The 22,614-nt window shown below is 38.8% G+C and overlaps 1 protein-coding gene across 1 annotated transcript in view; it reads right to left on the bottom strand.

The window, feature by feature from the left end:
- Positions 1–22,614, bottom strand: part of LOC136157472 (hydrocephalus-inducing protein homolog) — a 162,061-nt gene that overhangs the window by 48,051 nt on the left and 91,396 nt on the right. The window contains exon 10 of the mRNA XM_065919346.1: positions 2,700–2,799. Within this exon, the coding sequence (XP_065775418.1) occupies positions 2,700–2,799 (100 nt within the window). The remainder of the gene's footprint in view (positions 1–2,699; positions 2,800–22,614) is intronic.

The raw sequence follows: 22,614 nt of genomic DNA, 5'->3' as shown, positions 1-22,614 counted from the left end.
CATGAGGAAATTTTACTGGGTCGTGGAGATATCCTACGCTTGCTTTTGGTGGTGGCTACATCACTGTTTACGTCTGACAAAGTTCACAAAACTATATATCCAAAAAGAGTGAATTTTACTGCATGTAAATTATAATCTATTAAGTCCAGGAAGGGGTAGAGAAGACAGGAGTGAACTAAATCCTCATTTTTTATATTGAGGACTCAAAAGTAGTATGTGAAGGTGATATATCAACAAATAGCCATATAAGCAAGAAACAGCTAAAAGTACTTCTTGGAAAGCAGTACTGAAGAAATAAGACTATTATTTAGCTTTATAATGTTATTATATGTATTTTTACTTATTTATTGATATCAGCTTTTTTTAAAAAATTCTGAAACACTTTTAAAATACATAAAACTCTCCTTAGTAGTACAAAGAACTTCTACATATTCCTTTGCTCTCAATAATCTCCTTGGTAGCAAAGGATCCAATGCAGGGTCACATGGTTGCACCCAGATGTCGTCATGTTTTGTCCTTCACCTTGGGTGAGTCTGAGGCTTCCTTGTGATTAGACTCACCTAAGTATTTAATATCACTGAAGAGATGCTGTGCTTCTACTGCATCCTAGCAGGTGCTATATGAGGTTGATTTGCTCTATTACTGCTGGTATTAACTAAGATGACATCCACCATTCCATTCCAATACCAAAGGCTTCCTCCTTCCCATATCTCTATTTCCCTTCTCTGAGTGAAAATTACTAGCTCTTGTTATCCTCGATATACTTACTTTTTTGCTTAATTCCTCTATATGTATCCAATCTCCTGAAGTCATCAGGTTGCCACCCTACCAGTACACCCTCTTTGTGGCTCTGGCCACTGCCAAGCTGCCTTCCCATCTCACTTGGCATGCATTATTCTGATAAAAACTTAAAAAGGAAAAAACTAACTATTCAAATACTATAAAAAGAATAAAACATAACATTGTGAGAATTTGTGTCAAGTAATATTCTTACTCTGGGACTTCCCTGAAGTTCAAATAGTAAAGAATCTGCCTGCAATGCAGGAGACCTGGGTTCAATCCCTGGGTCAAGCAGATCTTCTGGAAAAGGGAATAGCAGTCCACCCCAGCATTCTTGCCTGGAGAATCCCATGCACATAGGAGCCTGGAGGGCTACAGTTCATGGGGTCACAAAGAGTCAGATATGATTGAGCAACTAATACTATTACTATTGAGCAAATACTACTGTTACTACTAATATTCTTCGGTTCAGTTAAGTTCAGTCACTCATTCATGTCCGACTCTTTGCAACCAAGTAGACAGGCTTACCTATCCATTACCAATTCCCAGAGCTTGCTCAAACTCAGGTCCAACAAGTCGGTGATGCCATCCAACAATCTCACCCTCTGTCATCCCCTTCTCTTCCTGTCCTCAATCTTTCCCAGCATCAGGGTCTCTTCAAATGAGTCAGTTCTTTGCATCAGGTGGCCAAAGTATTGGAGCTTCAGTCTCAGCATCAGTCCTTCCAATGGATAGTCAGGACTGATTACCTTTAGGGTTGACTGGTTTGATCTCCTTGCAGTCCAAGGGATTCTCAAGAGTTCTCCAACACCACAGTTCAAAATCATCAACTCTTCGGTGCTCAGCTTTCATTATGGTCCAGCTCTCACATCTATACATGACTACTGGAAAAACCATAGATTCGACTAGATGGACCTTTGTTGGCAAAGAAATGTCTCTGCTTTTTAATATGCTGTCTAGGTTGGTCATAGCTTTTCTTCCAATGAGGAAGCGTCTTTTAATTTCATGGCTGCAATCACCATCTCCAGTGATTTTTGGAGCCCCAAAAAACAAAGTCTCTCACTGTTTCCACTGTTCTGCCATCTATTTGCCATGAAGTGATAGGACCACATGCCATGATTGTACTTTTCTGAATGTTGAGTTTTAAGCCAGCTTTTTAACTCTCCTCTTTCACTTTCATCAACAGGCTCTTTAGTTCCTCTTCGCTTTCTGCCATAAGGGTGGTGTCATCTGCCTATCTGAGGTTACTGATATTCTCCTGGCAATCTTGATTCCAGATTGCATGTCATCCAGTCTGGCATATCACATGACATACTCTGCATATAAGTTAAATAAGCAAGGTGACAATATACAGCCTTGGCGTACTCCTTTCCCAATTTGGACCAATCCTCTGTTCCATGTCTGGTTCTAACTGTTGTTTCTTGACCTGCATACAGATTTCTCAGGAGGCAAGTAAGGTGTTCTGGTATTCCCACCTCTTGAAGAATTTTCCAGTTTGTTGTGATCCACACAGTCAAAGGCTTCACCATAGTGAAGCAGAAATAGATGCTTTCCTGGAATTCTCTTGCTTTTTCTATGATCCAAATTATTCCTTGATTTATAGAGCAATAAGAATATTAGTTGGAATTCTCTTGCTTGGATCATAGAAAAAGCAAGAGGATTCCAGCTAATATTCTTAGTGTTCTAAAAATCAAGGGGTAACCTAGATCTGTGGTTTTCCATCCCCACCCAGGACACCACAATTATAAAGTTCGATCTGTTCTAGAAAGACGTATGAAGTGCATAACTTGCCTCTATTATTCTCCTCCCGATATCATGTACTGCACATAAACGCCAATATTCTCACACACACAGCACTTTATCACTTTATGCTCTGAGCACTTGGTAACCTGAATTTACCACATGAAGGAAGTCTTTACCCGAAATGTCACAGTAGACGGTCTGCTGGTAGAGCCTGGCTTCCCGGGGATTAAAGTACACAGTGATTTCAGCGGATGAATTGGGCCAGACATCGCCTTCCTAAAAACATGAAAGAATAATTAAAAAACAATATGATGAAGGGAAGACACTGCTTTTAAATGCTATTATTATAACTCTAGGAAATTTGAAGGCAATATTTTGACAAAAAATAAAAGGAAGCACAACTTTACCCAATAGATAGGAAATTTCTAGTATTTGTTAAGAGGTGATACAAGCTGGAAAAAAGCTTCAAAGATCATTTCATTGAGTAAATGGATTCATAATTAGTTACTAAAGGAAGTTAGAATACTTAGGGCATTTTCTAAAGTTTGCAGATTCAACTAACATTCATTGTATGCCAATGCGTGTACAGCATTGGGCTTCAGAGATTAAGAAAGGCATGGTCTAAGATTGCATGGAGCTCATCTCTTAGAGGGATGATAAAAATGTACACAGATATCTTAAAATATATGTGGTAAGTGCTATCTGTGCTTTAACTACATAAGATCCAGATATTGCTTTTCACACGCAAAGAAGTATCTAATTCACTTGATGGAGAAACCTCATTCCGAACCTTTGAGTGACAGCATAAAGAAATACTCTTATTTTGTGAAAACAGCAATGGTCTGAGGCAGAACGATGGCCAAATCGAACTCTGGTTCTGATCCTGTGTGATATTAATTCTCATTTTAACTCAAACTACTGAAAAGTCATAATAAGAAAACAGGTTTGAAACTGTAATGCAACATACGACAATATCAGAATCCCCTTGAGATACCCTTTGAAAAATATTTTCTACAAACCATGCAACCTCTCAGGGCTGTAAAAGGACATGTTATAGGACCTGCCTCAAAGGGTTTCCTAACTTCTGATGAGGGATCATGAGGTCAAATGCTTTTGACCCACATTTAATACACAGTAAGAACTCAGCAAATAACAGCTTGCTATGATTGATGTTATTCTTTTGCCACTTGGAATGACTAAGATGAAAATATCAGAAAAAATAGGGAAGAAAATGTGTTTTTTCCCTACGATTTTTATAAATAAGGCCAAGTAGAGTATCAGTGATAAGCTGATACATCCAAAAATGTATAAGTAGTCCTACCAACTAAATAAAAAACTAAGGAATGTGATGATAAATAATTGGGATCCAGTTTCAGACAATCCCACAGGCATGTTCTAGTTCCATTTTGACTTGACATGAACATAGTGCTGGAATAAAGAATTAGGCAGACATGAAAGTGGTTTAAAATGCAGCTATCAAACAAGAGGGCAAGGAAGAGAAAACTAGAGTCAATTTGGGTTTGCTTATGAAGGTTACTGTCTGGTGAGTGTGTTGCTCAGGCTGTATCCCTCTGCTTCAGGAGAATAAAGGGCACAGAGGTTCCAAGAAGGAGCAGTGAGGGCTGTGGGGGTTACGTGGGTCCTGGGAGCTCTCACATCCCTTCAGCCCACTAGAATGAAGGCTCCATGAGGGTAGGTGCTATTCTATCTCCACCACCTAAGCCAGAGGTGACTCATAGTAAGTGTTCAACATGTTTATTGAATTGGTTGTATCCATTCAGTTTGCACAATGTGGAGTTATTGACAGTTGCCTATTCATCTTTGCAACCTATTTCTGCTATCTTCTTCTCACCTGGAACCCAAAAGTCATACAGTCTTAGATCTGACAAGGACTTCTGAGATCATGCAGGGAATAGGGAAGTCCTAAGCACTTTCGCTTATTTGGGCATCTCACTGTAGCCCTTTTCTAAACTTGTAGCTGGTATCTGCTCTCTTCTGATATATAGTGAATACCTGGCCCATTTTGATTTGTGGGGATTCTGGTGATATGGAGTGCTGGGAATGTTTGTGGCTAAAATGAGCAGAGAGGACAAGCAGAAAAGGTGGTTCATCCATTCCGTGGTATATCAGTGGGTAGTCCATCTTAGAATGAAGACCTGGGCTTACTCCTAACCCACAAGACAAATGTATTCCCCTGGAGGGATCAGGCTCTGCTTTGTTTGGAAGTGTATAATGGACACAGCTAACCTGTTCCCATTCAAACTGCTTGACCACAGATGTCATCTTGGATCCCTAGAAAATTTCTACTAGAAAAGCCTCACCAAAATGGTAGGAAATGCCCCAAAAAGGATATGTTGGAAGACAGATAAGCTCAGTACCTGTGGATAAATTCAAGTCTTATGGTTTGGGCTGGTCCAAACCAAAACAATATTCAAGCAACAAAATTCAGGGCCCATGTGCACACAAGAAGGCAATACACTTAAGTATTATCCCAGAGGCACTTTGGCACACTCCATCTTCTAAGAAGTCTGATTATCAGATTGTGCTTAGTCACTCAGTCATGTCTGACTCTTTGCAACCCCATGGACTATAGTCTGCCAGGCTTCTCTGTCCATGGGGATTCTCCAGGCAAGAATACTGGAGTGAGCTGCCATGCCTTCCTCCAACTGATGAGTTGGGAAAAGGTGGGACAGACATGCTCCAGAGAGGCAGTCAGAATCTCCCAGAGGAAGGAGCAGTAACATCTGGATGTGATCCAGGAGCAGACCATCCGATATGGATGACCTAGAGGCTGAGAAACCCTTCTGCCTGGTGAGGGAAGAACAATGTGAGAGAATCTGAGCCCACCGGCTGTTCACACTGGGCGAATGCAACTGTGGGTACCGTGCTTTCTCATCCTAGGCTGCAGTGGCTTTGTTGTGTCTATGACATCTGCTAGTAATTTAGAGCTTTTATTGAGCCCCAGGAGATAATTCAAGGACAAATCCTGTTCTAAAGCCTCTCCTGGGCTTGTAGCAGCTACTGTGCATTAAGAGTGCTGAGTGTATCTGTAAAAACAGAAGTGTGGTCATTCAGTTTCCTGTCACAGAGGGATGCTTCTCACATAAGGTCATTTCAAGGAGTTAGGAACATTGTAAAAGGATACTTTTATTTTTCAGTTGGAATTAAAATAAAAGTTAAAGAACTTAATTTTTTTTTTTTACAGCAAAAACTCACTACAGCATTTCCTACCAAATCAGAGTGCAAATACCAGAAACAGGTCATCAGCCTAAGATGACCCCGTTTTTACTTATGTATCTTTGATATACTTCATATTACTTTTCAGACATTTCTGAAGTTAACTACTGTCATTTATGTCATCTCTGAAAAGAATTTTTCTTTCTTTATTGCTCAGTTCTAAAGTTTCTTTCTGAGAGCCAAAACATTCAGAATGTTCCCCGCTGGCTCTGACATCAGTATCATTTCCTCCCAGGCCTGTGAAACCAGCCTCATCACGCAGAACCCCCTGCTGTTCTCCTTTGCCTTCCACAGACGACTCCTTTCGCATCGTTGTCCATTTTCCTGCTCCAAATGAGAGACTGAGAACGTAGAATATAATCTGCAGATGCCCATTATCTTGTTTGCTGAAAATAATTGGCAAAATGACCTTCTGTTTTACTGTAATGATCTTCCTTCTTGGTCTTAATCTTTTGTTTTCCCCTCAGAACCACCACTACATTTCACTTATCAATCAAGTGACCTGCCGGAAGAAATCAACTTTGAATTTTCAAGTTTAAAGTTAATTTGCTATGTTTGTGTTTTTGGTCCAAATATTAAATATTTCTTGAAATGGAACTACTGGGACAAGAACAACCAAGTGTCTTGAGAGGGACAGTTTGGAGACGTTTTGAAAGCTGTTTATGATCATACAGCCACTGGTTCATGATAAGCAATTAATATGATCATGAGAAGGGTATCCCATTAAAATGATCTCCTTAAAAGATGATATTGGCAATGATCAAATAGGACCTTTAAAAATTCTCTACGATGTCTCTATGATGACCTACAAGACCTCCTAGAACTTACACCAAAAAAGCTGCCCTTTTCATCATAGGGGACTGGAATGCAAAAGTAGGAAGTCAAGAGATACCTGAAGTTACAGGCAAATTTGGCATTGGAGTACAAAATGAAGCAGGGCAAAGGCTAATAAGAGTTTTGCCAAGAGAATGCACTGGTCACAGAAAACACCCTCTTCCAACAACACAAGAGGTGACTCTACACATGGACATCAACAGATGGTCAATACCAAAATCAGATTGATTCTATCCTTTGCAGCTGAAGAGGGAGAAGCTCTATACAGCCAGCAAAAACAAGACTGGGAGCTGGCTGTGGCTCAGATCATGAGCTACTTATTGCTAAATTCAGATTTAAATTGAAGAAAGTAGGGAAAACCATTAGACCATTCAGATACGACCTAAATCAAATCCCTTACAATTGTACAGTAGAAGTGACAAATAGATTCAATGGATTAGATCTGATAGACACAGTGCCTGAAGAACTATGGACAGAGGTTCATGATATTGTACAGAAGACTAGGAACAAGACCATCCCCAAGAAAAAGAAATGCAAAACAGCAAAATGGTTGTCTGAGGAGGCCTTACAAATAGCAGAGAAAAGAAGCCAAAGACAAAGAAGAAAAGGAAAGATACCCATCTGAATGCAGAGTTCCAAAAAAATGGAAAAGAGAGATAAGAAAGCTTTCCTAGTGATCAATTAAAAGAAATAGAGGAAAACAATAGAATGGGAAAGACTAGATATTTCTTCAAGAAAATTAGAGATACCAAGGGAATATTTCATGCAAGTTCAGTTCAGTTCAGTTGCTCAGTCAAGTCCGACTCTTTGCAACCTCATGGACTGCAGCATGCCAGGCTTCCCTTTCCATCACCAACTCCTGGAGTCTGCTCGAATTCATATTCATTGAGTCGGTGATGCCAACCATCTCATCCTCTGTCGTCCTCTTCTCCTGCCTTCAATACTGCCCAGCATCATGGTCTTTTCCAATGAGTCAGTTCTTGGCATCAGGTGGTCAAAGTATTGCAACTTCAGCATCAGTCCTTCCAGTGAATATTCGGGACTGATTTCCTTAGGATGGATTGGTTGGATCTCCTTGCAGTCCAAGGGACTCTCAAGAGTCTTCTCCAACACCACAATTCAAAAGCATCATTCTTCAGTGCTCAGTTTTCATTATGGTCCAGCTCTCACATCCATACATGACTACTGGAAAAACCATAGCTTTGACTAGACAGACCTTTGTAGGCAAACTAATGTCTCTGCTTTTTAATATGCTGTTTAGGTTGGTCATAAGCTTTTCTTCCAAGGAGCAAGCGTCTTTTAATTTCATGGCTGCAGTCACCATCTGCAGTGATTTTGGAGCCCAAGAAAATAGTCTGTCACTGTTTCCATTGTTTCCCCATCTATTTGCATGAAGTGATGGGACCGGATGCTATAATCTTAGATTTTTTAATATTGAGTTTTAAGCCAGCTTTTTCACTCTCCTCTTAGATGGGCACAATAAAGGACAGAAACAGTATGGACCTAACAGAAGCAGAAGATATTAAGAAGAGGTGGCAAGTATACACAGAAGAGCTCTACAAAAAAGATCTTCATGACCCAGATAATCATGATGGTGTGATCCCTCACCTAGAGCCAGACATCCTGGAATGTGAAGTCAAGTGGGCCTTAGGAAGCATCACTACAAACAAAGCTAGTGGAGGTGGTAGAAGTCCAGCTGAGCTATTTCAATTCCTAAAACATGATGCTGCATTCAAGATGCCAACAAATTTGGAACACTCAGCAGTGGCCACAAGACTGGAAAAGGTCAGTTTTCATTCCATTCCCAAAGAAAGGCAATGCCAAAGAATGTTCAAAATACTGTACAATTGCACTCACCTCACATACTAGCAAAGTGATGCTCAAAATTCTCTAAGCTAGGCTTCAACAGTACATGAAGTGAAAATTTCCAGATGTTCAAGTTGGATTTAGAAAGGGCAGAGAACACAGAGATCATATTGCCAACATCCGTTGGATCATTGAAAAAGCAAGGGAGTTCCAGAAAAACATCTATTTCTGCCTTATTGACTACGCCAAAGCCTCTGACTATGTGGGTCACAACAAACTGGAAAATTCTTCAAGAGATGGGAATACCAGAACACTTTACCTGCCTCCTGAGAAATCTGTATGTAGGTCAAGAAACAACAGTTAGAACCAGACATGGAAGAGCAGATTGATTCCAAATTGGGAAAGGAGTACATCAAGACTGAATATTGTCACCCTGCTTATTTAACTTATATGCAGAGTATATCATGCAAAATGCCAGACTGGATGAAACACAAGCTGGAATCAAGATGGCCAGGAGAACTATCAATAACCTCAGATATGCAGATGACACCACCCTTATGGCAGAAAGCAAAAGGAGCTAAAGAGCCTCTTGATGAAAGTGAAAAAGGAGAGTGAAAAAGTTGGCTTAAAACTCAACATTGTTAAACTAAGATCATGGCATCTGGTCCTATCACTTCATGGCAAATAGATGGGAAAACAATGGAAACCATGACAGACTTTATTTTCTTGGGCTCCAAAATCACTGCAGATGGTGACTGCAGCCATGAAATTAAAAGACACTTCCTCCTTGGAAGAAAAGCTCTAACCAACCTAGACAGCATACTGAAAAGCAGAGACATTACTCTGCCAACAAAGGTCCATCCAGTCAAAGCTATGCTTGTTCCAGTAGTCATGTATGGATGTGAGAGCTGGACCATAAAAAAAGTTGAGTGCCAAAGAGTTGATGCTTTTGAACTGTGGTGTTGAAGACTCTTGAGAGTCCCTTGGAGATTCCTTGGAACAAGGAGATCAAACTAGTCAATCCTAAAGGAAATCAGTCCTGAATATTCATTGGAAGGACTGATGCTGAAGCTGCAATACTTTGGCCACATGATGCCAAGAACCGACTCATTGGAAAAGACCCTGATGCTGGGCAATACTGACAACAGGAGGAGAAGGGGATAACAGAGGATGAGACGATTGGATGACATCACCTACTTGATGGACATGAGTTTGAGCAGACTCCGGAAGTTGGTGATGGACAGGGAAGCCTGGTGCGCTGTAGTCCATGGATTCGCAGAGTTAGACATGACTGAGTGACTGAACTGACTTAAAAATTCTCTATTGAAAATCTTTACATAAAAATAAAATACTTTAAAATCACCTTTTCCCCTCCTCTCTGTTACCCATCTCCTTCCTTCCTTCTTTCCAATGAAGAACTATTTCTTGAAAAATTTTGAAAATCAAAGCCCAAAGTGCAAGAAGAATGGGCTGTAACTCCCTCCAGTATTTCTCCCTGGAAAATCCCATGGACGACAAGCCTGGTGGACTACAGTGCATAGGGTTGCAAAGAGTTGGACACCACTGAGCAACTGAGCATACATACATACATACATGGATACATTGGTTTATCTGGAAAGTAGTTTACAATAAGATTCTGCCTATATTTATCATAAAATAGCTGCATTTTAATTCCCAACTTACACTTAGAAGAGTAATCCAAATGCTTGCCTGCTCAAATGTTACATTTTCCAGTCATACTCTCTAATCTGGCAAGATATTAGACACAACATAAGACTGAATTGTGAGAAGGCAATGGCACCGCACTCCAGTACTCTTGCCTGGAAAATCCCATGGACGGAGGAACCTGGTGGGCTGTGGTCCATGGGGTCACTATGAGTCGGACATGACTGAGCGACTTCACTTTCACGCATTGGAGAAAGAAATGGCAACCCACTCCAGTATCCTTGCCTGGAGAATCCCAGGGATAGGAGCCTGGTGGGCTGCCGTCTGTGGGGTCGCACAGTCAGACACGACTGAAGAGACTTAACAGCAGCAAGACTGAACTGTATTTAACTTCAAATCATTATATTTGCTGTTAAGTGAGAGCTCATGTTCCCAGTACTGTGTTAAGTGCTGAGGTACACTATCTAGTTCAATCTTTACAACCTTGTGAAGTGATATTATCCCCATTTTAAACATGTGAAAATCAAGGCAAGGAGAAGTTAGTATCTCACCCCAGGCTGCATCAACAGTTAGGTGGCAGAGCTGGGATTCTGCAGTACTTTTTTCTTTAATTTCCTGAACCCTGCTGCAATTATAACAAAACGTGAGGCCTCTGCTTTTAAAAACTGCCAGGAGAAATTTAAAAACACTACAACCAACAAACAGGCTTAATTGAAGCCAGTGGGACCTGGTGTTCGTCCAGTGGACATAGTAGGACATGCTGCATACTCAAACATTCAGGTACTTTGGAAGGTGACTCGCAGGAGGTTCCTATGAATGACACAGTCAACATTAGCATGGAGCAGCTCTTGAGAAGTACACTGGAAGATCTTCACCAAGCTTTCCTGGTCGCGTCAGGGTACAGCCAATTCAGAACAAGTTTCCTGAATAATGACTTCAAGAGCAGCTATAATGTGCCACGAATTTCATAATGTTCTACCAAAATGGAAACATTTTTTGGGTAGAATGGAACAAATATTTTCAGCTATCTTATCGTTTTTAAGGAAAATTTAAAGAATTTCTCTTGGGAAATAAAAATATCCCCTTAAAGTCAGATTTCTATTAGACAGTAAGAGAAAAAAATAGAAGTACTGATGAGCAGCTATAATCCACAATGACTTTCTTAGAACCTTCCAGATCAATGGGAGGTTCTCCTTATTGTCACCTGGGGCAAATATTAATAGAAGTGTCTCAAAGAGAAATAAGAAAAAATAGAAGCTAAAAACTAAAGGTAAACTATTCTAATTATCATTGAAAGAAAAGACTGAACTGGCACATGGCAAGCAAAGAGATTTTTCTCTTTCAGTATATCTCCTGGGAGAGGAAATTGTCAATTTAGGCAAGTTTTGATTCTGATCAGAAAAGTTTTTAAGAGAAGGTTTTAAGATCTGGCTATCCCAGGGAGACTTCCCTGGAGGTCCAGTGGTTAAGATTTTACCTTCCAACACAGGGGGTATGGGGTCCATACCTGGTCAGGGACCTAAGACCCCACATGCCTTGTGGCCAAAAAACCAGAACACAAAACAAACAATATTGTGAGAAATTCAATTTAAAAAACTGAATGTAGACCACTTTAAAAAATGGTCTACATCTAAAAAAAAAAATCTTAAAAAAAGATTTGACCATCTCTCAGAGAATGTTTCACCAAAGATCTCTCTTGGGTGAGATACTCCAACCCATGTACAGCGAAAACTCCAGCAGGATTTTGTGGAGCTGAGGTAGCTGTGGGTGATGCTCCTGCATTGAGCCAGGCCTGCGTCACTTTCAGCAAAGAAGGGTCTTAATTTATTCAACAAGCCATGAGGAACCTTGATGGTTCTAAGACCTCCCTAAGTCTCCCTCCACCTCCACTGGTTCTCAAATACAGCAGTGAATATACCAGCACAAATGGAAAAGATTTGGCTGAGCATAAAGATCTGAGAGGATGAACAATAATAAAGGGAGGGTGAAGAATGGGAAAACCACACTGACGGAAGAGCCATGACTTGTCAAGGACAGTTTGTTCCCAGCACAACCCTGTCCTCTTTTCTCCTTTCCGGTGTCCATTTCCAAGAAGTCAGCGCCCACATGTTTGCAATGTGACTCACGACTAATGGTACAAGAAGTGGAAGGGGTTTGCAGTAAAGAGCTCGATCCTTCCTCTTTGCTAGCCATCTGGGCTCCCACCCAACCATAGTTCTGCTGAGCTCACATGCTATGCCAATTTGGGAAAAATAAAGTAAACTAAATTTGAGCTGTGCTTTCAAAGTCTGAATTGCTGAACCCCCTGTTTTCTGCAGGCTTAGGTGACGACAAAGCATGGTTTACTGTTACTTACGTGGTAATAAAGAAATTATCAAGTTTCTCTCCCTTTAAAAGGCTTAGTTAAATTAAGCTGAAGCTTCCTAGGAATACTGGATGAAGTCTGCTTTGATGGAAGACACTTGCTAAAAGAAGCAGAAATGTTTTCCCTGATGTCAGTCAGTCAATCAGATAGGGCCAGTTTGGGCAAATATCTTTAAATTCTCAGACATTTCTTTTTGAGAAAATATCTAGTGTTCAACATTCAGAAAATTGCTGCATTTTCAAAGTGTGACCTGAGCTAGCAGTACCAGAGTTCAGAAGCAAGGCTACCACACCTGTGCTGTGAAGTCTCAGAGGACTCCTAGATGCCCATGGAAATCGAAAGCTTAATTCTCTCTTTTTGCCCTGTAATATTCTTTTGCCTCTCAATCCTCAGAATTGTGTTTTTTTTTTTTTTCTTTAAATCTCTCTCACTCAGGATACTCAAGAGACATAAGCAAAGGAAATGAGAGAATAAGACTGTCAAAATTCTGTACAGCTAGAGTCCATCTAGTAAAATAGAATATTACATTTCTGAAAGTAGTCCATTTCACTTGTTTTTCTGGAAGGCACAAAACATGCATAATATACTCAATTTTGCAGTTCTTTTCCAAAGGGAAAAGAAACCTGTGTGGATGCAGGTGGCTTGAGAAATGATCAACATTCTATAGAACCTAGTGCCTTCCCTAGGTAAGAAATAAAGAGAAATTTCAGGTTAAGTACATTAGTATTTTGAGATGTTATCAAAAGAACTGACATGAGGAACTGGATATAAATAGCAGTAATATACATGTTTTAAAGACTAGAACAATTTTTGTTACTATTAGAATATCAGTGGTTACTACTAGAATATCAATAAATTATCAACTAAGTTGAAAAAAATCCCTTCCATCCCGTTTTCATGTATCTGCCCAAAACTGCCTACTTCTTGTGTTTTTGCCCACACCCTTCTGATGGAAGAAGGGTCTCTCAAAAGACAAACTTCCACTTTTGCACTCTGTGACCACACCAGATCCAAAGATGCCCAGGCATAACTCCCCAAGATTCTGCCAACAGACCCTATAGCAATGGTATTCAATGAGCAGAATGAGAAGAAAGTGAACTGAGACAGTGGAACCAATCAGGTGTCAGGCGGTGAAAAGGTTATAGAATAGAGTAAGAACCTGTAGTTCCAGAGTTTTGGATCATTCTTACAGCACTGAGTCAAACTACTTCTCACAAGATCATATAAACAAAATGTGATTTAAATTCAAACCCTCACCACCTTTTGCAATTTATGGACAGTGACTGATCTCTTAATCTTGAATCTACTTGCTTTAAATTGAAAGAGCCTCTAAAGTAGGAACAATGTTCCCATAAAATACTCAATATGCAAGGAAAACAATAAGGGCTAAACTAAACTCTATTTTAACTGATGCATTTAAAGAACCAGATACATAGACAAAGGTCTGAGAAATAATAAGCATATCATTCTTTACTTATTTTCAGACCCTAAAGTACCATTTTTTTTCTTTTTGGTTTTTAAACTAATTTTTTAAGTTTACCTCATTTGAAGAAAATATCCTTCCTTAGTGGACAAAGAGGCTGAAGGACCTAACAGAAAGCAAGGTAGTCTCTAAACCCCTACATCAACCTTTAATTTTATTTTTTGAACAGGGCATCGATTAGGGACTGACTGTTAGATCAGTAGGTGGCACTGCTTGGTTTTAATCATCTCTGCTTCTGTTGTGAACTCATATCATATCAAGAAACTAATTAAAAAGAATCACATCCTAATAAAGAAAACTAATCACTGATGCATAACTCAACTGTCTGAAGTTAAATAGTGGCCATATGGCACAACTGATCTTATACATGAGCAAGATTCAGAAGATCTTTCAGTAGAAAATGGTGATGAACAAGGCATAATAGGGTAGAAAGACATGTAGGATAGCCTGGTGAGTTATCAGTCAGCTGATTCTCCTCTTAGCCATCCTTCTCTGTGAAGTAACAGCCTCTCCCCTCTTTCTAGGGCCTCTAAAGGTGAGCACCGGGGGGCTATCTTAGGCCTGCTGCAAATTTTTTTCTGTGCTGTATTCTTATTTTAGAATTTCCATCCACTCTTCCTTCCATGAAGACCTCCAAAGGATACTCGCAAATCTTGCCTCCAGACCTGATTTCCATCCCACAAATTAAGTACTGTATTTTCAAAATTATTTGAACATCTAGTGTCATCTCAAATTCAGAACCAAATTAATCATCATTAACTTATTTCCATTTGTTCATTTGTTCCTTCTTCCACCCATTAATTGGAACTGTGCTATGCACGGGGTACAGATAAGGATAAGGCACTTCTTGATTTTAAGGAGCTCAGAGTCTGTCAACCTAGACAGTCATAACCTACTAGGCACAAAGCATCAACACACCCTACCCAAATATCCTTATCTGGTGTATGAGGCAACTGATGCCAAAGGAGACGAAATGGCTTGCTTAAGGTCACATTTGCTATCGGCAAAGCTAGGAGAAAAACCCAGGACTTCTGGCTTGCCAGTTCCTATTAAAGTCATAATTCTCCCAGTCACTCTAGTTCAGATCTGAGAAGACATGTGATTCCTCACCATGTCTCACCCTCAATGGCCAGTCTACCAAAAAGCACTTTGGTATCTTTGTTTTGAGCATCTCTTACATCTGCCATTTCCATTGCTTTCTGACTGTCACCAGGATGTTTCAGGTCAACATCACCTTCACACAGCACCCTCCACTTGCCAGCAGATGTTCAGCTTCCTGACCCTCCCTGCATTAGTGAATTTCCCTGCCTGACCTGCACTACCCATCCCAACTCTCATCCTCCTCCAATTTGATCTACAAGTGGATGCTAAGATAATTTTTCTGAAACACCCTGAACACACCCTGTGCCTGATCCAAAACTGAACTGAGTTCTCAGAAACCTTCAGTACCAGTTACCAAACTAGGATCCACAGAACACTGACCCCAGTATACATTTTGTGTGAAAAAGGGTCTCTTGTCATGGGAAAATACTGTTTGCACTTTGCCTTTTGAGAGTCACAGCCTCTTGAACCAGTATTTCCCAAAATTATTTGACTGCAAAATTCCCTTTTTGCAGGGAACATACACTACCACCTGTCAGACCCAGTGTTTACAGAAACACTGTAGGAGACAGCCAGCCATAGCATAACAGGTTGCCAGCGCAGCCCGGACATGCCAACTCTCCTTCTCTGTCTCAGTTCTTATATTCTCCATGACCACCGGCTCCAGACAAACGATCGTTTCATTGCTATTTAATATGCTATGAACCTAACACGTTCTCTTTTGTTTTCATAACTTTACCACCTGGAAACATTCTTCTTCCTTTCTTAAATCTTACCCTTCCTTCAATATTCAGGTCAGATCTCATCTCTTCTATAAATCTTTTACCAACTCCCTCACAGAATTCATTTACCTGTATCATAAAACCAAAATCTCAATGGTGGAAAATACTCATAGTTCATATCTGAATCAAGAATCTAATGTTACAGAATTTTCCCATCAAATAACTTCAAAAGTAATTTACTAGGTAAGATTACATTACACCTAGAAGAACTGTATTTCTATAGAATTATCAGGGTCTCTAAGTAGGAAAAAAGGAAGTTTAATATCAATAAATAATTCACTATAACAGATACTGAGTTCTCTTTTTTACCAGAAAAACACTAAGGAAGACATTAGGAAAAATTCATGACTTCATTGTTCAATTTGCAAAAATTATCAAGAATCAGCTAACAAATACTACCATGAGAAGAAAACCTGATCATTACAGATGCTATAAGCATCACTTATACACTAAGCAAATATTATCCCTTTCCTGGAGATTTTTTTTCATACAATATAAACAAAATTAGTCTCATTTATTTAAAAGATATCATATCTGTGTATTGCTATCTTAAAAAGTGGTTTTCTTCCTAATGGTAAAAATATGCCTTGTGCCCAATTCAGTTCCTATTTTAGAATTCAAAAATAATCATATTAAATGCCACACATTAACACATTTAACATCTGCAATGAGAAGCTTTGGGTTTTGTGCGTGAAGAAAAGAAAATCTGAGGAAGCCTAGTCTTTTTATTTCTGAATTTAATATGTACAAGCCTTACCTGTGGGCCTCCCACCTCCTTTTGACTACCAATCTTTGCCATCCCAGTCACCCATTCCCAGAAGGCTATGAGAAAAGGACAGCAGTCATCAGCCTGGATTCTCTGTACCAGCTGAGTAAAATCCTGGACTGCCCATACTCTGGGCCTTCCCAGCCATGTCTAAGACTGCCCTGACTGATTGCTCCTCCCTGCCTCTGTCCCACTCAGCAACTTACTTGCTTGGGATTTGTAATGCCTCCTTGATCTTCTCACATCTTTGGGTATGACTTACTTTTACAGGTACATGTCCTGTTCTTCCAAGACTATATTTTCACCTTGACTTAACCTCTTTCTGGTCTAACTCATTATATCTGAAGATCCGTTTGCTCAGTTGAACCCTAGATTGTCTTCTGACATGAGCAAAGATTCAGCTTCAATCCACATCTCCAACCTTATTTTCCTACATGAATCCTTTACTTCAAGCAAAACTGAACCATTAATGGAGCTCTAAATGAACCACGCCTTGAATGAAACCCCAATTTTGTTTTCCAAAAGTTCCATCTTGCAAGATCCAACTCAAGGCTCTGCTCTCAAAAAGCCTACTCTAACTTTGTAACCTATGATAATCACCTCAGCCTCTGAATTAGTGTCCTGACAATCTTTACCAGTGACTCATATAACCAATTCTACTAAATATTAGTTCCAAAGGATATCTCCAAGGGGAAGGCTCCCTCTTAGAGATTTATAATGCTCATTATCATATGAAAGATTTTTAGATGTCTAACAGCAAAATAAACCTTTCAAACAACATGGAACCCAGTGTTTCTCAAACTCACTTAGCCATGGAATACCTTTTCTATGTTATATCTTGTAATCATAATTTCGAAGTACAGATAAAAAGAAAACTGCTGTATAAAAGCCAGTGGCATTTCTCACAAATGACTCTTTATTCTAATGTGTCCTTGTGCCCAACAGGTCTGAATAGTAACAATCCAGCAGCTCTAACTAGTTGTAGGCTTTCTTAACTCCTATTATTGTCTTTATCCTCACATCACTCTATGCTTGCTAAGTTTAAAATAACATACAGTGCCTAGCACATATAAAAGATGCTGGTTATTCATTTTGAGGCAGTGGGGCAGAGTGGTCAGGAGTTTGTTCTGTGATACAGGCACATAAAAGTATAAAGCATATTAGTAGACATAAAGGGAGGAATTTACAATAATATAATAATAGTAGTGGACTTCAACATCTCACTTACATCAATGGACCAATCAACCAGACAGAAAATCGATAAAGAAACTATGACCTTAAATGGCATATCAGAGCAGCTGTACTTCATAGATATCTACAGGACATTCCATTCAAAAGCAGCACAATAAACATTCTTTTCAAGTACACATGGAACATTCTCCAGAACAGATAACATGCTGAGTCACAAAACAAGTCTAAACAAGTTTAAGAGATGGAAATTATATCAAGCATCATGTCCAACTGCAACAGTATGAAACTAGAAATCAATCACAGGAAGAAAAATGGGTAAAACACAAACCCATGGAGACTAAACAACATACCACTAAAAATCAATGGTTCATTGAAGAAATCAAAAAAGAAAGCATCAAAATAAATGGCAATAAAAACACAGCTTTCCAAAATCTATGGGATATAGCAAAAGCAATATACTTACAGCAATATAGTCTTACCTCAAGAAACAAGAAAAATTTCAAATAAGCAATATAGCTTTTTATCTAAATGAATTAGAAAAAGAAGACCAAACAAAGTCCAAAATCAGCAGAAAGAAGGAAAAAATAAATATAAGAGAGGAACTAAATAAAATAGAGAACAAAAAGAAAAAAAATCAATGACACGAAGATAAATAAAACTGATAAGCCTTTAGCCAGGGCCATTAAAACAAAAAGAAAGAGAATGCAAATAAGCAAAACAAGAAATGAAAGAGGAGAAACTACAACTGATATCACAGAAATACAAACAATTGTAAGAGAATACTATTAACGTTCATATGCTAACATATTAGACAACCTAGAAGAAATGGGTAAATTCCCAGAAACATACCATCTTCCAAGATTGAATCAGGAAAAGAATAGATAAACTGAAAGATCAAGACAAAGACTGGCTGAATGGATACAAAAACAAGACCCCTATATATGCTGTCTACAAGAGACCCACCTCAAAACAAGAGACACATACAGACTAAAAGTGAAGGGCTGGAAAAAAATATTTCACGCAAACGGAGAACAAAAGAAAGCAGGAGTCGCAATACTCATATCAGATAAAATTGACTTTCAAATAAAGGATGTGAAAAGAGACAAAGAAGGACACTACATAATGATCAAAGGATCAATCCAAGAAGAAGATATAACAATTATAAATATATATGCACGCAACATAGGAGCACCGCAATATGTACGGCAAATGCTAACGAGTATGAAAGAGGAAATTAATAGTAACACAATAATAGTGGGAGACTTTAATACCCCACTCACAACTATGGATAGATCAACTAAACAGAAAATTAACAAGGAAACACAAACCTTAAATGACACAATGGACCAGCTAGACCTAATTGATATCTATAGGACATTTCACCCCAAAACAATGAACTTCACCTTTTTCTCAAGTGCACACGGAACCTTCTCCAGAATAGATCACATCCTGGGCCATAAATCTGGTCTTGGAAGATTCAAAAAAATTGAAATCATTCCAGTCATCTTTCCTGACCACAGTGCAGTAAGATTAGATCTCAAATACAGGAAAAAAATTGTTAAAAATTCAAACATATGGAGGCTAAATAACACGCTTCTGAATAACCAACAAATCGTAAAAGAAATCAAAATATGTATAGAAATGAATGAAAATGAAAACACAACCCAAAACCTATGGGACACTGTAAAAGCAGTGCTAAGGGGAAGGTTCATAGCATTACAGGCTTACATCAAGAAACAAGAAAAAAGCCAAATAAATAACCTAACTCTACACCTAAAGCAATTAGAGAAGGAAGAAATGAAGAACCCCAGGGTTAGCAGAAGGAAAGAAATCTTAAAAATTAGGGCAGAAATAAATGCAAAAGAAACTAAAGAGACCATAGCAAAAATCAACAAAGCTAAAAGCTGGTTTTTTAAAAAATAAACAAAATTGACAAACCATTAGCAAGACTCATTAAGAAACAAAGAGAGAAGAACCAAATTAACAAAATTAGAAATGAAAATGGATGGATCACAACAGACAACAATGAAATACAAAGGATCATAAGAGACTACTACCAGCAGCTCTATGCCAATAAAATGGACAACTTGGAAGAAATGGACAAATTCTTAGAAAAGTATAACTTTCCAAAACTGAACCAGGAAGAAATAGAAGATCTTAACAGACCCATCACAAGCAAGGAAATCGAAACTGTAATCAAAAAATCTTCCAGCAAACAAAAGCCCAGGACCAGATGGCTTCACAGCTGAATTCTACCAAAAATTTAGAGAAGAGCTAACACCTATATTACTCAAACTCTTCCAGAAAATTGCAGATGAAGGTAAACTTCCAAACTCATTCTTTGAGGCCACTATCACCCTAATTCCAAAACCAGACAAAGATGCCACAAAAAAAGAAAACTACAGGCCAATATCACTGATGAACATAGATGCAAAAATCCTTAACAAAATTCTAGCAAACAGAATCCAACAACATATTAAAAAAATCAAACATCATGACCAAGTGGACTTTATTCCAGGAATGCAAAGATTCTTTAATATCCGCAAATCAATCAATGTAATACACCACATTAACAAATTGAAAGATAAAAACCATATGATTATCTCAATAGATGCAGAGAAAGCCTTTGACAAAATTCAACACTCATTTATGATTAAAACTCTCCAGAAAGCAGGAATAGAAGGAACATACCTCAACATAATAAAAGCTATATATGACAAACCCACAGCAAGCATCACCCTCAATGGTGAAAAATTGAAAGCATTTCCCCTAAAATGAGGAAGAAGACAAGGGTGCTCACTCTCACCACTGCTATTCAACATAGTGTTGGAAGTTTTGGCCACAGCAATCAGAGCAGAAAAAGAAGTAAAAGGAATTCAGATAGGAAAAGAAGAAGTGAAACTCTCGCTGTTTGCAGATGACATGATCCTCTACATAGAAAACCCTAAAAACTCTTCCAGAAAATTACTAGAGCTAATCAATGAATATAGAAAAGCTGCAGGATATAAAATTAACACACAGAAATCCCTTGCATTCCTATATACTAACAATGAAAAAACAGAAAGAGAAATTAAGGAAACAATACCATTCACCATTGCAACAAAAAGAATAAAATACTTAGGAGTATATCTACCTAAAGAAACAAAAGACCTATACATAGAAAACTATAAAACACTGATGAAAGAAATCAAAGACGACACAAACAGATGGAGAAACATACCGTGTTCATGGATTGGAAGAATCAATATTGTCAAAATGGCTATTCTACCCAAAGCAATCTATAGATTCAATACAATCCCTATCAAGCTACCAATGGTATTTTTCACAGAACTACAACAAATAATTTCACAGTTTATATGGAAATACAAAAAACCTTGAATAGCCAAAGTAATCTTGAAAAAGAAGAATGGAACTGGAGGAATCAACCTGCCTGACTTCAGACTCTACTACAAAGCCACAGTCATCAAGACAGTATGGTACTGGCACAAAGACAGAAATATAGATCAATGGAACAGAATAGAAAGCCCAGAGATAAACCCACGAACCTATGGACACCTTATCTTTGACAAAAGAGGCAAGGATATACAATGCAAAAAAGACAACCTCTTTAATAAGTGGTGCTGGGAAAACTGGTCAACCACTTGTAAAAGAATGAAACTAGAACATTTTCTAACACCATACACAAAAATAAACTCAAAATGGATTAAAGATCTAAATGTAAGACCAGAAACTATAAAACTCCTAGAGGAGAACATAGGCAAAACACTCTATGACATAAATCACAGCAAGATCCTTTATGACCCACCTCCCAGAATATTGGAAGTAAAAGCAAAACTAAACAAATGGGACCCAATGAAACTTAAAAGCTTTTGCACTACAAAGGAAACTATAAGCAAGGTGAAAAGACAGCCCTCAGATTGGGAGAAAATAATAGCAAATGAAGAAACAGACAAAGGATTAATCTCAAAAATATACAAGCAACTCCTGCAGCTCAACTCCAGAAAAATAAATGACCCAATCAAAAAATGGGCCAAAGAACTAAACAGACATTTCTCCAAAGAAGACATGCAGATGACTAACAAACACATGAAAAGATGCTCGACATCACTCATTATCAGAGAAATGCAAATCAAAACCACAATGAGGTACCATTACACACCAGTCAGGATGGCTGCTATCCAAAAGTCTACAAGCAATAAATGCTGGAGAGGGTGTGGAGAAAAGGGAACCCTCTTACACTGTTGGTGGGAATGCAAACTAGTACAGCCACTATGGAGAACAGTGTGGAGATTCCTTAAAAAACTGGAAATAGAACTGCCATATGACCCAGCAATACCACTTCTGGGCATACACACCGAGGAAACCAGATCTGAAAGAGACATGTGTATCCCAATGTTCATCACAGCTCTGTTTATAATAGCCAGGACATGGAAGCAACCTAGATGTCCATCAGCAGATGAATGGATAAGGAAGCTGTGGTACATATACACCATGGAATATTACTCAGCCGTTAAAAAGAATTCATTTGAATCAGTTCTAATGAGATGGATGAAACTGGAGCCCATTATACAGAGTGAAGCAAGCCAGAAAGATAAAGAACATTACAGCATACTAACACATATATATGGAATTTAGAAAGATGGTAACGATAACCCTATATGCAAAACAGAAAAAGAGACACAGAAGTACAGAACAGACTTTTGATCTCTGTGGGAGAAGGTGAGGGTGGGATGTTTCGAAAGAACAGCATGTATATTATCTATGGTGAAACAGATCACCAGCCCAGGTGGGATGCATGAGACAAGTGCTCGGGCCTGGTGCACTAGGAAGACCCAGAGGAATTGGGTGGAGAGGGAGGGGG

The sequence above is a fragment of the Muntiacus reevesi genome, chromosome 2, assembly GCF_963930625.1.
Source record: "Muntiacus reevesi chromosome 2, mMunRee1.1, whole genome shotgun sequence".
In the NCBI taxonomy this organism is placed as follows: domain Eukaryota; kingdom Metazoa; phylum Chordata; class Mammalia; order Artiodactyla; family Cervidae; genus Muntiacus; species Muntiacus reevesi.
The sequence above is the reverse complement of the archived record's forward strand: the minus strand, read 5'-3'. Positions and strand labels throughout refer to the sequence as shown.